This window comes from Schistocerca serialis, chromosome 5 (genome assembly GCF_023864345.2).
Source record: "Schistocerca serialis cubense isolate TAMUIC-IGC-003099 chromosome 5, iqSchSeri2.2, whole genome shotgun sequence".
Classification (NCBI taxonomy): domain Eukaryota; kingdom Metazoa; phylum Arthropoda; class Insecta; order Orthoptera; family Acrididae; genus Schistocerca; species Schistocerca serialis.
The window spans coordinates 639,182,557-639,206,352 of NC_064642.1; the positions used below are offsets into that span (position 1 = coordinate 639,182,557).

Genomic DNA, 23,796 nt, shown 5'->3' on the forward strand with positions numbered 1-23,796 from the left:
GATTTTTGAACACTATTAAGATTTTGATAGAGAACAAACAATATTTCATTTGCTAACTATGCCTATCAGTAGTTAGTGCCTTCAGTAGTGTGAATCTTTTATTTAGCTGGAAGTATTGGCACTCGCTGTATTGCAGTAGTTCGAGTAACGAAGATTTTTGTGAGGTAAGTGATCTGTGAAAGGTATAGGTTAATTTAGTCAGGGCCATTCTCTTGTAGGGATTATTGAAAGTCAGATTGCGTTGCGCTAAAAAATATTGTGTGTCAGTTTAAGCACAGTCATGTATAATTTTTCCAAGGGGACGTTTCAAAGTATCGAGGATTTAGGAAGCTACGTCTCTCGTGGATGAATTACATTTTTCAGGCTTCCAATAAAACCCAGTTTGGCATTCTCTTTCTCTGCAATTAATTTTCAGTGAATCAATTTACCTTCCTGCAGAAGCATTTACAGTTGAAACCGTTTGCAGAAAGACAGTGTAGATCGAAAAATAATGTGTCCCTCTGCTTACTTATGAGCTATACTTTGTGACTCAACTTTCCCACCGAGCAATATGGCGCAGTGGCTAGTACATTTAACTCGCATTGGGGAGAACGAAGCCACAAACCCTTATCCTCTCATTCAACTTCAGGTTTTACGTGATTTCCTTAAATCACTTCAATCAGATACCGGGATGTTTCCATTGAGAAGGGCGTGTCGGATTTCCCTCGCTATCCTCTCGTAATTCGAGTTTGTGCCCCGACTCTAACGAATTACTTCAACTTTACCTGTGAAACCTCCCCTTAGAAAAACTTTATAAATGAGTGTACTGGTTAACGTCTTACGTTATTTGACTTTCAAACAGCTGAACAAAACTGAACGTACTCAGACATTTATCTCTTTACTTATTCTGGTCATCACTAAACTGGCACAAATTTTTTTTTTTTTTTAGCGCAACGCAATCTGACTTTCAATAATCCCTACAAAAGAATGGCCCTGACTAACAATAACCTATACCTTTCATGAATCACTTACCTCACAAAAATCTTCCTTACTCAGACTACTGCAATACCGCGTGCGCCAGTACTGCCAGCTGAATAAAAGGTTCTAACTACTGATGGCACTAACTACTGATAGGCATAGTTAGCAAATGAAAGATTTTGACAAAGAACAATGAATGTATTTACCTTAATAGTGTTCAAAAGTCATAATATATATAATAGTTCATGACACCCAGTCTTACAAATTTACTCTTTCTGATGGACACACGTCCAGATCATCCGCTCTCAAAACTCCCCCATCTCTCTCCTCACATCCACCACTGCTGGCGGCTCACCTCCAACTGCGCAACGCTACGCGCTGTTCACATCCAACTGGCCAACGCTACAATAGCAAATATTCCAACAATGCAAACTAGCCACAGACTTCATACACCACAGTTAGTGATTTCATATAGAGCGCTACGTGGCGTTACCAACATAAAACCCTAAACAGCCAACTTACACGTGCCCTAAACGTCGATTCTGAGCGTATCTTCAATGACTTTGCTACAATGTTCTTGCCTTGACCTACGATAGCATCATATGCGAACACGTTCCGATTTGATCCAAAACATACGAGGGACATTCAGTAAGTAAAGCTGTACTTGTTTTCTGAAAGCAGGTTGATTTTATTCGGGGTTTCAGTACACCATGTTATTCCCCACCCTATGGGCTAAAAATCCCTATTTTTCAACGTTAATTTCCATACAATGCGACTGCCTTACACCACCGTATTTGGAGGGCCTGTATGCCTCGCATTCCACGAGTCTACTGGTCGACGTCCGGGACAACGTCCAGCCACACCAGTAACCTCCCATCACCCACGCACTGCTGTCCGCGGAGTGCATCTTTCATTGGACCAAAAAGCCGGAAGTCGGAAGGTGCAACATCCACGTTGTACAGTAGATGAGAAAGAACAGCCCAGTGCAGTGCTCCTCTACGGCGCGCAGACCTGTGTGAGGCCTTGCGTTGTCATGGAGAAGCAGAATTTCGTTTGGATTTTGCGACGACGAACACGCCGAAGTCTAGCACTGTGGTGGTGATGCCGACGACGCCTAGCCCAAAGACTCACCGTGCTTTTGTTCACTACCATGTCTCCGCAGAGATTTTGCAAGCGCGAATATCTGCGATGCTCTCGCTCTCTCCAAAACAAACTGAGTGATAGCTCTCCGCCTGGAACCCACCTCCGTTACAAATGCCATTTTGAAGGCTACATACAGCGTCGCCAACCACCGGAATTCCATGAATCTATAGGGCTCATGTGGGAATATTTCACGACGTCCCACAGCTAATTCGGCATTTTTTCAACCGTAACTGGAGGAGAGAAAAAACTTTTTGCGTTACTGACTGAACACCCCAGCAATTTCGTGAGCAGTAACGGTCGTATCTCGCGGTTTTTCACTGTTATGTAAGCCGTGCTTTTTGTCTGCTCAGACGCTCTTAATTTACCACAAAGGTAGTCCGATTTTGCGTAAAGCCATATTTTGTTCATTAGGCTGCCGCCTACAAGTGTATTAAACGCTTCCTGATTGTTAAATCTTGCCTAGTCGTCGAATATGTGGTGTTTCGGAAACCTGCTTTCTCGGATCGCTAGACAACAATTCAAAGAAATCGTAATAATGAGTTTCATTACGAAAAAGTAAATGACAGTACTTAACTCTGAGAATTAAAGAGATGTGTCGCAAGCCAAGAGCGACAGGCACAATAAAGAAGTTTCTTCAGTATATACAATTCCTAATACAAGCGCAGTAATACAGTTGACGCTTCTATTCAGGTCGCTTGTTTTGCAGATTCTCTTCGTCTGAGCAGCGACCAGTTGGGCGCTGACCTTATGTCCTCTTCACATAGAGGCCGCTTCTGTCGCGTTGTCGTCCTGGAGATGTGTTAATATTTGACGTTAAAGTAACTTATTAGTGGATTTTTATTAATCTCAATCTTTCTTCCTGTGTCATTGACTTGAGTGTTCTATTATTTGTGAGTGTGCTTTCGTCGTTCGTCTAAGCCTCGCGCCTCAGTAGTGTGTTTACATTTTGCGGCGTGCACTGCAGGTGTAGCGGTTATAAGCTAAGTACTGACAAACTTACTTTTGCTCTGTAATACAGTTATTAAATTTTACTAGATTTCAGCGGTATTGCGTGCCGTTTGTGGCGAAATAACGACCTAATAGACATTTGTAATAGTTCGCTCGCTGTGTTTTTTAGAGTTTTCAGTGTGTTGAAGCCGTTTAGTAAATTTCGTGCTTTAGTTTTTAACTTACGTTTATTATCTTTTCTATTTAAATATTTCAGTAAAAATTTCATTCAGTGTTTTAACTTCGCTTAGTGTTACAGTGGTAGTTTTAATTTTTTGTTTTTAGCTTGTAATTTTGTGAAGTTTTGCTGGTATTGGTATTGGCTGTGTTGTAGTAGTATTAATACAAGTAGCTGCTTTCTTAGTAGGCAGAGAATTTCGAGACCATTATTGTTAGTTCTTAAATAGTTCTACTGGTGTAACTGAACTTTGGTAACGTAGACGTATAGTTTTTCTTTTTTTCAGTAACTGTAAAATTTTTTCATGAGTGAAAAGTGTGGGCTCTGTCGTAAGTTTGTGAGTAGTGGATTGCGGTGTGAGATTTGTTCAAAGTATTTTCATTGGGGAGAATGCAGTGGGTAACCAGTGGTCATTTTAGGGAGATCCTCTCCTGGGAATATAGAATCTGTGGTAGAAACAAGTTAATAGAGGAGCAGGAGCGTAAGATCTGTGCCCTTCAGGCGCAGTTACAATGAGCAAAGGAGGAACTAGATAGGTTGAGGAGGGTGAAGGGTGGTGGGGAATGGGAACTGGCAGTTGGCAAAAAGGTAGCTAGGAAGAGGAGGTATTCAGACAGTTTTACTTTGCATACATGCAATAGATACAACCAACTGTCAGAGTTGAGTGGAGAGGAGCCTCGTGTAGCTGTAGATGTAGGGAACTTGCAGCAGTCCTCAGCAATTAGGAGGCCAAGGTTATTTACAAAGTCTAGCAGAAAGAAGGTTCGGCTGCTAGGTAGTTCCCACGGTAGAGGTGTGGGCCAGCAGTTGCAGGAAGTGTTGGGGAGTGAGTACCAGGTCACCAGCATTGTGAAGCCTAGTGCAGGGTTGGCTCAGGTGACTGAAAGCATAGGGAAGTTATGTAAGAATTTTACGAAGGAGGATCAGGTAGGGATAGTGGGTGGAGTAGGGAACAGTCTCGATAGGGACGGGGAATATGATATCAGTGGTGACTTGATTAAGATAGCAACTCAAACTGGTGGCACAAATGTGCATTTCGTGCAACTGTTTCAGCGACATGATCGGCCTCACCTTAATGCGGCCGTTAGGCGCGTTAATGTGGGGCTGTGGAGGGCACTGATGGCGGAGGGCATGGATCGCATCTCAGTGGTACCAGTTGGGTCTATCAGTAGATGGGGTTTCACTAGGCATGGCCTGCACCCCAATAAGTATGGGAAGGGGAGGCTGGCTAAGCTGTAGGTGACAGTGTAGTGGGTGGTGGTGGTGGTGGTGGTGGTGGTGGTGGTGGTGTTACTCATGGAAAAATTCCTGTTGTAGTTGGTGTTAGATATGCATCTTTCTTAGATTGAAGTCAGCTGATAGGTATACCTGCTTAAAGGAAGTCCCTCTAACTAAGGGCTCACCTTCAGAAAATGTAATGTTTCTAAGTAGAGAAGGAATTATCATATTTCATCAAAATATAAGAGGTATTAGAGATAAAGTTAGTAAACTGCCAATAGAAGTTAACTCTGAAATTATTGGTACATCAGAGCACCACTTAAATAATTTGATAATTCAGAGGATTCCTTTACTAGGCTACAGATTAGCTGGCTGTTTCTCAAGGAGTTCCTTGTGGGGTGGGGGAGTGGGGGAGTGGCTCTGTACATAAAAAACAGTATTTCATTTGAGTCCATAGACGTATCACGACACCGCACTGAACAGATATTTGAAAGTTTTGCAGCATTAGTTGAATTTAGTGAAACTAAACTTCTAATTGTTGTTGTTTATACGTCCCCTAATTCCGACTTCAAGGCATTTTTGCTTAAGCTAGAGAGGGTTCTTGATTCACTTTGTAGGAAGTACCAGAAAGTGGTTATATGTGGTGACTTCAATATTAATTTTGTATATGTGCAAGAGAAAGGATGTTGGTAGATCTCCTAAATTCATATGATCTGATGCAAATTGTGTTTTTTCCAACTAGGGTGCAGGGGAACAGTAGCACAGTCATAGACAATATTTTTATTCATTCTTCATTACTGGATGGGCATTCTGTTAGTAAAAGGGTGAATGGCCTTTCAGACGATGATGCACAAATTTTAACACTAAAAGGCTTTTGTACTCAAACCAATGTCATATTTAATTACAAACTATGTAGGAAAGTTAATCCAACAGCAATAGAGAGTTCTTAAAACTTGTCAGGAACAAGAGTGGCAAGATGTTTATATTGATAGATGATAAATACAATGCTTTCCATAACACATTTCTCATGCGCTTTGAGAAGTTGCTTTCCATTACAACATTCTAAACGGGGTACTAGCAGTAATGGACAGCCAGGGTGGCTGACTAGTGGGATTAGGATATCATGTAGAACAAAGCGGGAATTATATCAAAATGTTAGAAGTAGTCACAATCAAGCTACAGTAGCCCATTACAAACAGTATTGTAAAGTGCTTAAAAATGTTATTAGCACGGCAAAGAGTATGTGGTATGCAAATAGAATAGCTAATTCACAGGATAAAATTAAAGCCATATGGTCAGTTGTGAAGGAAGTGTCTGGTCAGCAGCACAAGGTCGATGATATAAAGTCAGTTCACAGTAATAATATTTCTATTACTGATAAATCAGATATATATATATATATATACAGTATTTAATAATCATTTCCTGAGCACTGCTGGTGAATTAAATAAAAATTTAGTTTCTACAGGAAATCATAAATTTCTTAGCAAATGCTTTTCTGAGATTGATGTCTGAACTACTCCCCTGTGATATAGGCAAGAGGGAGATTGAGTCAATAATTAAATCACTGAAGAGTAAGGACTCATGGTTATGATGGAGTGTCTAGCAGAATATTAAAGTGCTGTGCTGCACATGTTAGCCCTGTATTTAGCCATATTTGTAATTTTTCCTTTAGGAATAGTCAGTTTCCTGAGCGATTAAAGTACTCAGTAGTAAAGCCGCTTTATAAAAAGGGAGACAGGGATAATGCAGATAATTTTAGACCTATTTCTGTGGCATCAGTGTTTGCAAAAGTTATCGAAAAGGCTGTGTATGTAAGGTTAATTGATCATTTTATATCACACGATTTGCTATCAAGTGTACAGTTCGGCTTTAGAAGTCGTTGAACAACTGAGAATGCTATATTCTCTTTTCTCTGTTAGATACTGGATGGGCTAAACAAAAAGTTCCAACGCTTGGCGTATTTTTTTGATTTAACTAAGGCATTTGACTGTGTTGATCACAAAATATTGCTCCGGAAGTTGGGCCATTACGGAATAAGGGGAGTAGTTCACAATTGGTTCACTTCTTACTTTAGCAACAGGTTGCAAAAGGTCATTATTCACAATGTTGATAACGGCTGTGATGTGTGATCTGAGTGGGGTACTGTCAAGTGGGGGGTGCCCCAGGGATCAGTGTTGGGGCTGCTGTTCCTTATTTATATAAATGATATGCCCTCTCGTGTTATGGGTAACTATAAAATATTTCTGTTTGCTGATGACACTAGCTCGGTAGTAAAGGATGTTGTTTGCAACTTTGACTCGGTTTCAAATAATGCAGTACATGATCTCAGTTCATGGCTAGTAGAAAATCAACTAACGTTAAATCACAGAAGACTCAGTTTTTACAGTTTCTAACACACAATTCAACGAAACCTGACGTTTTAATGTCACAGAACGAGCATATGATTAATGAAACTGAACAGTTCAAATTTCTAGGTGTTCAGATAGATAGTAAGCTGACGTGGAAAGCTCACTTTCAGGATCTTGCTCAAAGACTTAATGCTGCCATTTTTACTGTTCGAACGGTATCAATAGTGAGTGGTACTTCGACATGTAAATTAGTCTACTTTGCTTATTTTCATTCACTTGTGTGGTATTAATTTTTGGGGTAACTATTCCCATTCTGGAAGGATATTTTTGGCTCAGAAACGGGGGGTTCGGGCAATAAGCGATGTGAGTTCACGAACCTCTTGTCGACCTCTTTTCACGAGTCTGGGTGTTTTGACATTGGCCTCTCAATATGTATATTCCTTATTGTCGTTTCTTGTTACCAATATTAGTTTATTCCCAAGAATAAGCAGCTTTCACTCGGTTAATACTCGGCAGAAATCAAACCTCCATTTGGTTCGGACTTCCTTAACTCTTGTGCAAAAATGTGTGCAGTATACTGCTGCATCTATTTTCAATAATCTGCCACTCGAATTCAAAAATCTTAGCAATAATCCACGCGCTTTCAAATCGAAACTGAAGAGTTTCCTCATAGGTCACTCCTATTCTGTCAAGGATTTCCTTGAAAAATTAAGCTGATTCTTAATGTATTGCTGATAGCGTTTACTTAAACTTATGGACTGACTTTTTTCAGGTTCATGAATATTTATTTTTATCTGTTTATTACTTTTATGTTGTAAGTTCACGTACTGACACGCTCCATGACCTTGGATATTTGCCCCTCAATTTGGTGCTACGGAATTTGACGTGTAAACTAAAAAAGTTAAATGGGTCCGGTCAGCGTGCAATGGGCTGATGTCTTGTCACAGCCCCCTCTGCTCTGTTCTTCTCTACTGCCGTGCCGGCGCTTGACTTTACGCCATAACACTGACAACCAAGGAATACATCAGCTAGTCGACCACTACGACCTGCCTTATTGATTCATAAAAGACCAGACACTCACAGGATTACTGTTTATTCCGTATATTTCCAGTTGATAATTCACGAGCAGAAAATCTGTTCCGTTTTACACAAATGATTGACGTTAGGAATGTATGACTACAATTTAGCGCATATGTGTGATGACCATTCATCAGAACGGTAAAAGTTACATGAATTTACATGACAACTTTAAAATTTTCAGGAACAGTGCTAATGTGGGATGACATGGTTTTGTTCCATTAGTCGAGAATAAAGGTCATAATAATCTTTCTCTTGTCTCAAGGAATAAAACAATATCATTTGACGGCAGCACTGTTGCTGAAAATTTAAAAGTTGTCATTTGAGTTCGTGTAACTTTTACCATTCTGATGAAGATCGTTTTAGAGCTATCGATATCCGGTTAATGTGAATTTTCTTAAAAAAAATTGTGTGCAACCGTTTGACTGTTACACTTTATATAATTGCCATTAATATTTCATCAACCTGCTGTTTCATACTAGTCAACGAAGGTAAGGGTTTCACTGGTTATTCAACTAAGAAGTAAATCGATGCTTTTCTCGTCTATCACATTATTTTTCATTACCCATTTTTGACACTATTCTTCATTTGTTTCTATTTCACAACAATCTTTTCGTAGCTACGTACCTGACACACCATCGTCGTCATCATACAGTATATTCAAACAATGCATTCCCCTGCAGTCATCTTGCCAACCAGTTTTCTCCATTGATATGTCAGATATTTTTATAGGAGCGTTTATTAATAATCACAATAGAAATATCTGATGATTACCGGTACCGATTTAGTAGCAAACCATCTTCCGATAACACCTTCCATTACGACTGTAATGTGACAAGTCAAGGAGCTTTTGGTATGGAACTCAGTAGGATGACATACGACATGCTTATTGCAGCCGTTGAGGATGAAATGATGTGGAGATTATTTGCTAAAAATATGATATCGATAAAATAAAATATCTGTATTGTGAGATCGAGAGTTAATTTATAGACGTTTAAAGTAAGGAGTGATCACGGGTTCTCCATGCAACTACATAAATTTGTAATGCATCCGGCGCAGTATTCCTTACCAGATATCCCATTAAATTCGATTTTTCTGTTAAAAGTTTTTTGTTTACTACTTTCACCATAAACTGTATCGAAAATTCATCAAAGAACTTTTTCCCCATTCTTACGCTTCTGTTTGTCTTGAGTCCAGACAGCCAAACTGCGCTCATTCAGACTGCCTTATAAGAAAAATAAAGAACAAAATGTGCAAAAAGCATGTGTGTAATCAGTAAATCAAAGATACTTGTCGAACCTAACTTAAAAAACTCCTGTACTTTCGCAACTGCTATTTATTTATGTTGGTTGCCCGACGAACGACGCTGCCACAGGCAGGTAGCAGGAGGAGAAACGACCCTTAATGGTTATTACAACCGAAAAACTGAAACACAATAATATTTAAATGTGGTGGTTATGGAGTCAAGACCAGACGTCTTAGGGCATCCTCATAAACATAAAATCAATCCGTGGCTTCTACAGCAACCTGTGTGAAGTAATGTATTTTGGAAGATGAAATCGTCAGCGGGAAGCACTACCCACGTGAATGAATGAATCTCGTCACAGAAAATCGTTTCAGTGGTCTTGATCAAATGAAACCCTCAAAGCCACTGTATGTGAAACGCCGCTAACCCGTTAGGCAGAACAGGTTGGGGTCTGTTTCATCTCAAAATTGTAATGTATTGTAATTTAACAACACATTTACAACCAAAGCGGCACATAGACGAACCTTTACAACTACGAGATTCAAAATGGAATTCTTTCACGGTTGAGGGCCTCCATACAAGAAACCTTAAAAATCAACAACATAAAAATGCAGTTACAATAGCAAATAAAACAATTACTTATATACGTCACAAAAAGGTGGAAAGCAGATAGATAGACAAACACAAACAAGATGCAATACAAACTGCTGAAGGCCCACAAAAAAAATTTCAAGATTTTAAAATGAATGACCATAACCTTTCAAAGGCAGAAGACTGCAATGTTTAAGCTTTAAAGGTAATTTTAAGAATAAGGTTACGAGGCTGAAGACCCACAATTAATTTTCCTAAATTTTAAAAAAATATAATCATAAGCCTTAAGTTTTAAGTAGATGAAACCGGACTAAAGGAAAAGACAACACAACGGCAATAACTTTTCAGCAAATATCCACTTGCCGGAATTCAAACTTACTTACATAAAACACAGTAAAACCAAGATTTTTCTTTTATCATTGGCTGTGATAGATTATAAACAGACAATTAAACTGCGAAAGACAGTAAAGACAACAGCACTCAGAAGCCTCCAGGGGGTCGGTCTGCCCTCGTTCACTTACGTGAGACAGACGGTGAGCCCACCTGCACTTGATCCGTCAGAACCCAACCAAGGGACAGCCACGGACCGACCGACAAACTACTTGCTTGCCACCAATCGGTACATGAGAAATCAAACACAAAATTTTACGGGCGTGATTATCCACAATGGATATGTATATGTATTACGCTGTCAGAACTACTGTCTGCCCTCACAGTTGCTGCCTGGGCTGGTGGCGTCGTCCTAGTAGAACACGGGCACCAACGATATATCGCACTCAAAGACTATTTAAAACACTGGGACTGTTGCACCGAAGAACATTCTGTTCTGTTGTGAAGTAGTACAGGGTACTTAGTCCTGCTAAGAGGAAAACCATTGTCTCTATAGTCTGACAACTCGGTTTCAGTTGCCTGTTTAAAAAATCTGTTCCAGAAACTGGAAGTGTTGGCAACCATCATAGTCTGTTCAATTTCATCCCGTGTCCCTCTTTTAAGAAAAGTTCTACAACAGTCGCCTGACAGTGTTTTGTTCATCACTCAAAATTAGATCACAACTCGGATCTGTGTAAGTCGATTTTGGGCTTATGAAGCATGACATATATAAAATTCCATAGCATCGGCGGGGCTCAACAGCAGCAGCTGCAGCAGTGTTCTCTTGAAGGCTGCGAACTGTTGGATCGCCGAACTACTGTATCATGTTGATTTTAGAATCCGGGAACAAACCCGAGAAGACGTTTAATGCTTGCCAGTGTTGAAAAAATGTTTTTCGAAAGTCTGAATCATGCTATTGCCTCCAGGTGAAATCCAAATTATGTTAACGGTCCTTTTGTCGTGTTTGTAAAGACAGAGATGTCCTTCTGTCCAGGTCAACAGTCGAACAAAAGTAATAAATAATTGTCTGTAAATTGTAAGATGTCATTTCGGGTGCAACACAAAGTTATACTCCCCCTTTTTGCATATTTTGCTACGTCGATTCAAAGACTTTGACAAGTAGACAGTTTCATTTAATCTGTGGTCCTGAAGACGGAGATAAAGATGCAGAAATAACAATCCACTGATACTTTTCACTGGCATTGTTGCATACGAATGTGTCGTAGTATACATCGAGTACACAAGGAACTCTATGTTTTTTCACTGAAAATGATAGGGGTTTGCATAAATCGTGACTGATTAGCTTTATACAGAGCTTTTAGGGGATAACAAGAAGCTTCGTCTTCACATCAACTACAGATTTCTCTATAGTACTACCTATTAATGACATCTTCCCTAATATTTGCTTGATCTAAACTTCGTAATTTTTGCGATTTCCTTTTTCGTATAATTTCCTGAATGTGTTTAACCATGTCGATGAAGCTTGGAAATCACTAATGTTCATCATTTTCTGAGTGGTCGTTCAGTCACATAAATCTCCCTCGGTAACAGAGCATGACTCTTACGATCAGTTCTAAATCTTTCGAATGATTTTTGTTTCACACGTCTGCGAGTTTCACTTTGGCACATATTTCGTACTGCGTGTAAATCTTTCTTCCATTTATACAACCCGTGCTCAGATCTTATGAAACAAAATGGCTTTTCACACTGCTTAAATTTAACGGTTTTGTTCTTCTTTCGTTTACCCAAATTTTCTTTGTCGCTGAAAGCTGCAACTGTTGACGTTTCCTTTGAGCTTGAGAGGTACTCTATTTTTGTTCTGGAATCGCAACAATATTCATTCGAACAATTCACAGAATTGTCCGATAAATTTCCTGTTTCTCCTAAAGTTAACACAATTTCTAACAAAATATTGACATCACTGGAATGAACCACCAAGAAACTAACTAACAATAACACACAATCTTCTGAATCGAGAGTTTTTTTGCAAAGACTTTCTGTACCCGGATTATTGATTACTTAGCAAAAAACGTTCTTTGACTAGTGAGGTGATGGTACGACTGACAAGCAACACTTAGGAGGCATAGAATATGATCCAGTCAAGGGCCCGTGTGGCTCGAGCCTTGTGTTACCGTGCCCTGTTCAACACTAGACGTAGCAGAATGAGATTTTCACTCTGCCAGGAAGTTTCACTAGACGTAGCACTTTTTCTCGTGCTGCGTTCTGAGTTAGTCTGTTCTATTCCTCCTTTCATCTTACTATGGATGACGTGTTCTGACTTCTAAGTCTTAAGAAGAAGGAGGTGATTTCGGGATTGCATACCATGTTCTTCATATTTTATCATTTCAAGGTTGAAAACATTGATATGATTCCATATTATAAAATTCTGAAACCTGCACAGACCTGGCATATGCCAAGAAGTCTCAAAGAAAATTAATTCAGTTTATCTCCATTGCTAACCCTTTGCAATACCACAAAAGCAACTGCTAATTATTGTGGGTATTAAATGAATTGCAGATTCGAACGAATAAAAAGTGTGAATAACTGTGTCAGAGTAACTATCAACGGAAACTGAAATTAAAATTACAAATTACGATCGCGTTGCGCCACTTCATCTATTTACCGATGAGCCATCAAGCAAGGATATGTACCTATCGTGTTGCGCATATATTGTGTGTTACACCCACAGTAGGGCTGTACATTTTTCCGGCGGTACGGAGAGCTAGAAATTTCGCAAATTCCAACATTTCTTAAAAAACTTCCTTTGCGTCTTAGCAGGTAATATTTTGACATTGTGTTTCATTCGGTGAATTATTTCTGTATTAAAAAAAAATTAGGGCAGCCAGATCGTCTGGTTCCCTTGTCAGTTCATTTACTCAGCCTCCATAAACAGGCTAGAACCCGTCATCCATAATAAGATGAAAGCAGAACCAGAACAGACTAACTCAGATCGCAGCACGAGAAAAAGTGCTACATGTAGTGTTCAACAGGGCACGGTAACACAGGGCTCGATCCACACGGGCCCTTGATTGGGTCGTATTCTGTGCCTCCTAAGTGTTGCTTGTCAGTCGTACCATCACCTCACTAGTCAAAGAATGTTGTATGCCAAGTAATCAATAACCCAGGTACAGAATGTCTTTGCGAAAAACTTTCGATTCAGAAGAATGAATAGCCTAAAAGTTGACATTTAACTAACAAAAAATGATTACTATGGCTTCTTTGGCGCTCTCCAAGGTCCTAATGGATGGAAATCAACCCAGCACTGTTAGTTCATAAAAACAAATCTGTGATAAAGCCGAGCAGAACTGAATGCAAGCTTGAGTGTAAAGATTAATGAGTTTGTTATTGTTGTCGACGGCAAATACTGTGAGTGAATGGAATAAAGCGCACAGTATATCGACGACATTCGCACCGGAGTGCAGATGATTTCAGTATGAATGTATGGCAGCTAAGAAATCAATAGAAAAGCAGTTACTCTGTAACAGGCCACCAGATACCTCATGTTCTTCATGCCATAAAGCTCAGAAAATGCCGATGATCAACCACCGCAGTTTAGTTGGTGAATTTCTGGCCCCACACACTATGTACACATTTTTCTCCAACAGCTCGTAGGTTTTGACGTTTTTGTACCATGGGACGTAATGGGATGTATGTGTCCTTTCAGATACTGTAATGGATGGTATTTCACAAGTATCTGAAAGCCCTGGGGGCAGCAACTACTAAAAATATTTTCAATTATTTTGCATGACTTCCGAGTTGTAGCTGGATGTACCTAGATTTAATCGAGACGCATATCTTTTTGTTTCAGTCTGCAGCCAGTTTTCGAGGGGAGTATTTTCTCTACTCGGAGCCGTCAGCCCGGACTCATTCGACACGCTGCACTCGTACAGCAACACCTTCCAGATGCCCTTCGTCACGCCGTGGTTCCCCGAGAACGTAAGCAGACTGATAAATTTGCTTCTAAAGAACAAATAGATTATAGAATTAAGTTCGTCGACCGTGAAGTTTCATATGAGGAACAAACTGGTAGGAAATTTTGAAGAAGATTCACTAGACATTTACGTAACAAGAAACAGATTAAACGGCATTCTGCTTTTGCTGAGCACATAAAATCTAGTGGCTACCGGCCCCCGGAGTTGAGGAATTTACATGTACTCCGTATGGCCCACGAAGGAAAAAAGCTAAATCTTTTAAGGGAAAGGGAATTTCTTAAGGATTCCGCCGCAAAGAAAGTTAGATTACTGAATGATTAACTGCTTAGCAAAACCAGTTTCATTATGATATTATGATACCCACTACGCTAACCTACTTCCATGTACTCGACTTTCGCCTAAACGCGTCGGCAACTCCTCAATACCGCAGCATCACGTGGTTGCATATCGATCAGGCGTTGCCTCGCTGGAATACATCGTTCACAACTAGAACGGCAGACGGCAGGGCAAGCACCATTAGCGGTCCTCCGTGTCGCGGACCTATTTCCTCCGCGTTGACACGTGTACGTAACTGAATCGCCACGTATTCCTCGGCGCCCTTGCTATATAGGGCACTGCAAGCCAACACGTCGGCAGTTCGCTCCACCGAAGCTCTGGGCCAATTCATGCTCCTGCTCTTAGCAGCCAGTAAGTCAGAGCTTGGGATCTACGACTTTCCAGCGATATTCTGAGCCCTATCTATCGACAACTATGCCGAACACTCTACGTCCGTTGTTAGGCATTATCAGTGGCGTAGCTTTCAACTCTTACTACGTTTATTCCCTGCGTGTTCCAGGCGCGTGCCTGTTTGTGTGTCATAAGTTGGGTCATTTTTAATTGAGAAGAGTTTCTCATTTGTTATTAGATCTCTCAAATATAGTAATTAACCTTTGTTTTTGTTTACCTGAGTCTCATTATTGCTTATTAAACATCTCCCAGTGGGAGATATAGTACTTAGCAATACTTCTTTATCGTGAATGTGATGCTATCTTATTCTTCCCTTTATCTTTTAACTGAATTTTTATGTTCTGACTTGTTATGTTTTACTGTCATTTTGAGTTAAATTGTTAGGCAAGTTTTAACATTTTCATACTTTATACAGGTAATTTTGCGCCTACACCGCTTGTGTCTTTGCACTTATGTCACTATACCCACACTAATTTATTTTAATAATTCTTATGTTCACCTAATTTATTGTTTTTCACATACGTAATTAATCTGTGCAGCCGGTTTTATTAAAACTCATCACTTCTAAACATAAACAATAGCCACCATCTAAAAGTCAGAAGAATCCAATTACGTCACGAATCATGATATACTGTGAATCAGTATAATTACATCATGTGTGCCCCCTGGTATTCCCTTGTCTACTTAATGCTTTCAGTTCAGTTTCAATTTCAGTAAGTATCATATAAGCCTGGGCTGAGCACACAACTTCATTTCTTCAGCGAGCGTAGTCAGACGCTTCTTGGCTGCTGCCTTATTATCACGAGACTGTCGCAGGGCACACTGTAAGCGTCCAGCTACTATGGGTCCGCTGCCCACATCGAAGACATCGAGTCACGATGTCGCGACTCGATCAAGTGATAGATTTCTGCAACATTTCCATACATATAAGCACACACAAAATTCCACGTACCGGCTCACCACTGACCCCTGAGCAGTAATGTTATATAAAAATCGTGATGACCACGTACTCATAAGTTAACATGGCCTGCATAGGCATTCCGTTGCAATCTATTGCTGTGTGAGCTGAACTTCAGTCTCATTTAAAGGATGCAGGAGGTGGAGAGCCCAGCTGTTATTTAAATGGCAATCAGTCACTGGAATCAGGCACAATTATTAAGAACTTGGATTTAAATTCTGGGGAGAAGGGTCCAACTCCCCCTCTTACCATAAAGTCTTAACTTTTCCGTTTTTTCTGAATTTACGTGCCACTTCAGGAATTGTCTGATTTGCATTGTGAGTGTAATCAAGACATCGTAGCAAACATAATTCAGCACGTTGTTCTTAACAGAGGCAAATGGTCGCAAGGGAAAATATCTTTTACCGTACTCAAAGTAGGTTTTGTGTGACATTTAAGACATGTATTAATGCATTGATGGACAATGTCGCAAGCTCCATGAGTAGTTTGTACGCAAGGAAGACAAGATGCCCGAAAATCGAAGGAAAATGTGTACGGAATCGACGCTTGGTGAAGGGACTTGCATTTAATGATAGGCATGTGTCAAAACGTGCAGAGACCCTGTATTTGATTATCGACGGCCGAAAAATTACTAGACACAGTCACTAGCACTAAATGACTCTCCAATATCTAGAGTATGCATCCGGAGTTATTTAAAGAGGAATAACAGTACATTACAAAGGTGAGACTTAACGGAAGAATAGCATGAAAAACACTCGTTTAGGTTATTCTTGAGTATTGCTGCATAGTGTGAACCCTCATCAGAACGGATTAATAGAGAAGGTACAGAATGCGAGTATCGCGATGGCTTCACGTACCGAGCATGAAAGCGTCACGCAGATTGACATATAAATTCTCTGACCGACACGAAAAAAATGAAGGAACTATTCTTTCCAAAGAGCAACAGCCATTTTCATAGCCCATCCTTTTCACTTACAAGTATGTGTTCTACTTCCTAGCGACCTTCGTCAATGAGTCCTTAAACCCTGAACTTCCTTCCTGAACAGGAGCGGCAGTTAAATCTATGTACAAGCTGCAGTTTCCCTATATATTTCAAGATTTCAAAAAAATAAAAATGGGCAAATCTATTTCCTGGTCCGTCTTTGGCAGGCAGCACATTATTTAATCATCGGAGGGGCGTCAAGCACCAAACTTATTTACTTCAACGTTAGTCAAAGGGAACTGACAGCGGAATGAAAACGTGCGTAAAGTGAGTGGCAGACCGAGTCTCCTGCATAAGGCCTATAGCTGACAAATATGATTCAGGGATACTATAGGTTATTTTGAGGGCCCTGATTAGTTTTGTTAGCAGAAGTGCTTGAGAAGATTCGAAGAAGAGCAGAATGACTGGAGTTTTGTTTTTGGTGTTCTTCAGAATCTTATATAAGTATACCCACATTTCAGTCTCCAGCCCACCTTGCTACAAGACGGCCATTGCGTATCATGGAAAAGTGTCAACACAAGTGAAACATTATACAGAGTCGTCCATGGATAGTGACCTGGCCAAATATCTCACGAAATAAGCATCAAACGAAAAAACTACAAAGAACGAAATTCGTCTAGCTTGAAGGGGGAAACAAGATGGCGCTATGGTTGGCCAGCTAGATGGCGCTGCCATAGGTCAAACGGATATCAACTGGTTTTTTTTATATAGGAACCCCCATTTTTTATTACATATTCGTGTAATACGTAAAGAAATATGAATGTTTTAGTTGGATCACTTTTTTCGCTTTGTGATACATGGCGCTGTAATAGTCACAAACGTATAAGTACGTGGTATCACGTAACATTCCGTCAGTGCGGAAGGTATTTGCTTCTTGATACATTACACGTGTAAAAATGGACCGTTTACCAATTGCGGAAAAGGTCTATATCGTGTTGATGTACGGCTATTGTGATCAAAATGCCCAACGGGCGTGTGTTATGTATGCTCCTCGGTATCCTAGACGAAATCATCGAAGTGTCCGGACTGTTCGCCGGATAGTTACGTTATTTATGGAAACAGGAAGTGTTCAGCCACATGTGAAACGTCAACCACGAACTGCAACAAATGATGATGCCCAAGTAGGTGTTTTACTTGCTGTTGCGGCTAATCCGCACATCAGTAGCAAAAAAATTGAGCGAAAATCGAGAATCTCAAAAACGTCGGTGTTGAGAATGCTAAACCAAGATCGATTGCACCCGTACCATATTTCTATGCACCAGGAATTGCATGGAGACGACTTTGAACGTCGTGAACAGTTCTGCCACTGGACACAAGAGAAATTACGGGACGATGACAGATTTTTTTTTACACGCGTTATGTTTAGCGACGAAGCGCCATTCACCAAAAGCGGTAACGTTAACCGGCATAATATGCACTATTGCGCAACAGCAAATCCACGTTGGCTACGACAAGTGCAACATCAGCGACCTTGGCAGGTTGATGTATGGTGCGGCATTATGGGAGGAAGGATAACTGGCCCCCATTTTATCGATGGCAATCTAACTGGTGCAATATATGCTGATTTTGTACGTAATGTTCTATCGATGTTACTACAAGATGACAGAATGGCGATGTACTTCCGACATGATGGATGTCCGGCATCTAGCTCACGTGCGGTTGAAGCGGTATTGAATAGCATATTTCATGACAGGTGCATTGGTCATCCAAGCACCATACCATGGCCTGCACGTTCACCGGATCTGACGTCCCCGGATTTTTTTCTGTGGGGAAAGTTGAAGGATATTTGCTATCGTATCCACCGACAACGCCTGACAACATGAGTCAGCGCATTATCAATGCATATGGGAACATTACAGAAGGCGAACTGCTCGCTGTTGAGAGGAATGTCGTTACACGTATTGCCGAATGCACTGAAGCTGACGGACATAATTTTGAACATTTATTGCATTAATGTGGTATTTACATAATTACGCTGTAACACATGCGTTCTCAGAAATGATAAGTTCACAAAGGTACATGTGTCACATTGGAACAACCGAAATAAAATGTTCAGACGTGCCTACGTTCTCTATTTTAATTTTTCAAAAAACCTAACTGTTACCAACAGTTCGTCTAAAATTGTGAGCCATATGTTTGTGACTATTACAGCGCCATCTATCACAAAGCGAAAAAAGTGGTCCAACTAAAACATTCACATTTCCTTACGTACTACAAGAATATGTAATAAAAAATGGGGTTCCTATTTGAAGAAACGCAGTTGATATCCGTTTGACCTATGGCAGCGCCATCTAGCGGGCCAGCCATAGCGCCATCTGGTTTCCCCCTTCAAGCTAGATAAGTTTCGCGTCTTTGTAGTTTTTTCGTTTGATCCTTATTTCGTGAGATATTTGGCCCGGTCACGATTAATGGACCAATCTGTATAACTTCCTTCTAGGGTAAACACGATTACGGTAATATTACAAAAAATCCGACGCCCATACCGACGTTATGCTTGCAAGGCCCGCACGGAATAGGCAAAGAGATGCAGGTGAAAAGCGGTAGTAAACTGTTACTGAAACGTATACAACCAGCACCCCAACCAGCTTCCCATCCTTCCCATGTGACACCCACTACAGTTTTCTGAGGGTTTACAATGGCCTTATATATATATTTGTAGACGTAGCTCTAAAAATCACTAACGATAGTGACCAATGTAGTAATGATTTGCGCCTACACATACATTACTAGTCTTAACAAAAACCATTAATCATTTTCACTTAATTCATTTTGAAAATTTAGTAATAGATTAGACCAAATAAACAATTTCCACTCTGCTGCCGTATGTGTTCTGATTTGAAACTTCACTGTGTGCCACGCATGAGCTCGAACATGGGACCTTTCCCTTTCACAGTTTCCCGCGAAACGCGTCAGTCCAAGTTCGGATCCCGATCCCGCTCACAGATTTAATCTGCCGGGAAGTTTCAAATTAAAACTCTTCATCGAATAAAAAGCTTGGCGTAAGGATAAGACATCTTAATAGATTCGATACCTCCTCATTAGTTATGTAATCTGCCCATCTAATCTTCAGCATTCTTCTGCAGTACCACATTTCAAAAGCTTCTATTCTCTTCTTGTCCAAACTATTTATCGTCCATGCTTCACTTCCATACAAGGCTACACTCTATACAAACACTTTCAGAAACGACTTCCTGACACTTAAATCTATACTCAATGTTAACAAATTTCTCTTCTTCAGGATAGCTTTCCTTGCCATTGTCAGTCTACATTTTATATCCTCTCTACTTCGACCATCATCAGTTATTTTGCTCCCCAAATAGAAAATCTCCTTTCCTACTTTAAGTGTCATTTCCTATTCTAATTCCCGCAGCATCACCCGATAGCCTCTACTTGCAGACTTATTCTCTGATTTAGGAAATCAGAAAAGAGATATTTTTCCTAGCTGATCTTACCAGTAACTTGCAATAGTAAAAGACGACAGATAACACTCACTAGTCAGAATATTCACCAGTGTATGCGTAGTCATAGGGAGCGGCCAGAGAGATGTAAGTTGCCGGGCCCAAAATAAATGAATCATTTTCAGAAAGATTTTATTACACACCAATTCAAAATAGAATAAAGAAGTTATGAAAACTGATTAGACGATAGCTGTAACAGATGGATGAAAAACTCAAATACTGTTTAAAGCCATTGACCTGAAGATTCAAGTTATTTTCTTTTCAAAGTAAATCTTGGACACAGTATTCTGAACTAAGGTAAGTTTTAAGAAAGTAAATTGAAAAGAAAATTAGTGTGGCCCACGTCAGAGTGGGAGTAAAGGCCACAGCATGGAAAACTAATGAATGATTAGTTCATCCAGTAATCCATTTAAAACTGAAATATGATTCAATAGGGCCAGCGTTAGTTAGCTGTAACTGCAGTCACCTAAAATCTTTAGATTTTACATTTTTTCATAAAATCCTAAACCAGGGATACTCGAGGAACGTGCTGTTCATCTGTACCAAATTTAAATTTCCATACACGGCTTAAAATCTAGTAAAATATTCTGAGAGTAGCTCATAACTTACACAGCCTGTAACAAATGTGTGTTTCTCGAAGCCTACTTAATGCCTGAAGATAGTTTAAGACACAGTGATCACAGTTACGTAATTACAAGTGAGGCAACTCGCAAAAGAGCAGATGAAGTTAACAAATTACTCAGCTTATGCAGATGACGTCGTACTCAGCCATTAATAGTCCGAGAGTAACCCTCTATCAAACTGCTCACCATCATACGAGTCTGTCTTTTTCTGTAGATCAGGATGAATTTGCAAAATTTTGAACAGAGTAAAACAACTCTGCAACGAACTCCTGTAGCATAAAGCAATTACTACAAGCAGCTAACCGTATACGAAAACACGCAAGGTACATAACTCACAAGTTTAAAACGGAATATTTACTTATCCGTATTTCTGTATTCACAACAGTTCAGTATATACTAAAACAACAAATAATGTGATCGGCAGCCAGGTCACTGTAAAGTTAAGCATTCTACATAGAATGCTGCAAGTTACTTAGTTACTTAATGAACCTTTCTGAGGTTTCACATAGATACTCTTTCATCAGGACATTAAGCACAAGTCTATCAATGTAGAACAATTTCTTACAAGTTTTTGGTGGCTCCAAATATTGCAGAGCACGGCTTAAATATTACAGTTTCCTCGACTGTAACGATAACAACATTTTAGCTACAGACTGCCGGAGCCATGTGGTACGATCACGACTTCCGTGATTATAGTCCGATTACAATTACTTGGTAGTCGACAGACCCGACAGACTCGACAATCAGAGTACGCAACGTCTCGCACGAACCCTTCGCCGTTGCCAAACTGCCACAACAATTGGTCAGTTCACTTCCAATACCCTGTCATGCACAGTTTCTTGATGTGTTTGGATCCCGAATCACGGATCTCACACTATTACTTCGTATTTCGACACATATGATAACCACACAAAGACAACAACAACAACAACAACAACAACACACACACACACACACACACACACACACAACGATCCTAATGAAATACACACGTTTCATACCAGGCCTTGCACTAGTGGATACTTCCGCACAATACGCGATTCAGCACCATATACATGTCTACAGATTTTTTTTTTAATTTCTAAATGCGATGAAAGAGTCTGATTATTATTTTTATTCGGTTAACCGATTTAAATGTATTTTTTTCTGATTCTTTTCCACATAATTTCCTCCATCGTAATGACTTTTTTGTAGGTTATTAATTTTTCATTTAAAATCTGTTTGTATCGCCTATAATCTGCAACCAAGTGCCATTGAAAGCTGCTCGTCGGTTGGTAACGCGACAGCATGTGTATCCAGTGTGTGATCATACGCTCATGCTCAAAAATTAAGGACAATTGAGAATGTGGTGCCACACAACGTGGCGCTACGCAAAACTGGTGCTAATAGCATAGGCACTTAGGGAATACACACGACACAGATCTGTAAGTCCATGGGTGATAACTTGAGAAAACGATCCCGAAACTCTGGATCAGGTGATCGAGCAGCCGCTGGGTTATGTCCTACTATTCTTGTACCAGTGCCTCTCGGTGCTCCTGAAGTGTCCTAGAGGTTTGAAGAAGTGCAGCGATACGTGGACCGAGAGCGACCCCCATGCGTGGTCCATGGGGTTTAGGTCTGGAGAACATGCAGGCCACTGCATTTGCCTGATATTTTCTGTTTCGAGGTACTCCTCCACGATGGGAGCTCGGTGAGCCGTGCGTTATTATCTATCAGGAGGAAAAGGCGGACATACAGGTGAAAAATGACGTCTCGATACGCCTGACCTGTTACAGTTCCTCTGTCAAAGGCATGAAGCGGTGTACGTGCACCAATCATAATCCCACCCCACACTATCAAACAACGACTTCCATAGGTCCCTTTCAAGGACATTAAGGGGTTGGTATCTGGTTCCTGGTTCACGCTAGATCAAAATCCGGTGAAATCACTATTCAGACTATACCTGGACTCGTCCGTGAAAATAACTTGGGACGACTGTTCCAATGACCATGTACTGTGTTCTTGACACTAGCTTTACGGCCTCTCCTGTGTCCAGGGGTCAGAGGAATGCACCTTGCAGGTCTCCGGGCGAATAAACCAGTCTGTTCAGTCGTCTGTAGACTGTTTATCTGGAGACAACTGTTCCAGTGGCTGTGGTAAGGTCCGGAGCAAGGCTACCTGCAGTAGACTACTCCGTGGCCGCCTTCGGGCACTGATGGTGAGATACTGGTCTTCTTGTGGAGTTGTATAGTGTTAAAGTCCCCTACTGTAGCGCCTGGACACGTTTCCTGTCTGCTGGAATCGTTGCCATAATCTTGAGTGCACACTTTGTGGCACACGGTGGGCCCGTGCTATGACCTGCTGTGTTTGACCAGCCTCCAGTTGCCCTAGTATTCTACCTCTCATAACGTCATCAATATGTGTTCTTTGAGCCATTTTCAACAGACAGTTACCATTAGCACCTCTGAAAACGTCTGCACCCTTACTCGCTGCACCGCTCTCTGACATGCACCAACACACTTCTGTGTATGTGGACTGCTGCCAACGCCACCGTACGACGACCGCAGGTCAAAAGCACCGCGTGGTCATGCACCGAGGTGACTTAAACCCGCAAACCGCCAACCAGAGCGTTGTTTCTCCATGTATCAGCATTATCGTTAATTTATGAGCAAGATTGTAGTCCCAGGCAACCAATGATAGCGAGAAATAACATTTCGCTTTTAGCGCTAAAACTGAATTTTTTCCACCTTGGGTTTTCTCGCTGAGGTTAGCTTTAATTAAAAGAAAAAAGAGCACCATCCTAGCAGGCCTTGAGGGCCCAGCGATACCGACCGGCCACTGTATCATCCTTAGCCCTTAGGCGTCACTGGACGTGGATACGGAGAGGCATGTGATCAACATACCGCTCTCCCGGCCGTTATCAGTTTGCGTGACCGGTGGTGCTACGTCAAATAGCTCCTTAATTGGCCTCTCAAGGGCTGAGTGCATCCCGCTTGCCATCAGCACTCGACAGACCCGGAT

At 40.7% G+C, this 23,796-nt stretch overlaps 1 protein-coding gene across 1 annotated transcript in view; it reads left to right on the forward strand.

Annotated features, from left to right (window-relative positions):
- LOC126480997 (glutamate receptor 1-like) overlaps window positions 1–23,796 on the forward strand; it is a 502,527-nt gene that overhangs the window by 254,672 nt on the left and 224,059 nt on the right. Inside the window, exon 3 of the mRNA XM_050104443.1 lies at window positions 13,926–14,053. Within this exon, the coding sequence (XP_049960400.1) occupies window positions 13,926–14,053 (128 nt within the window). The remainder of the gene's footprint in view (window positions 1–13,925; window positions 14,054–23,796) is intronic.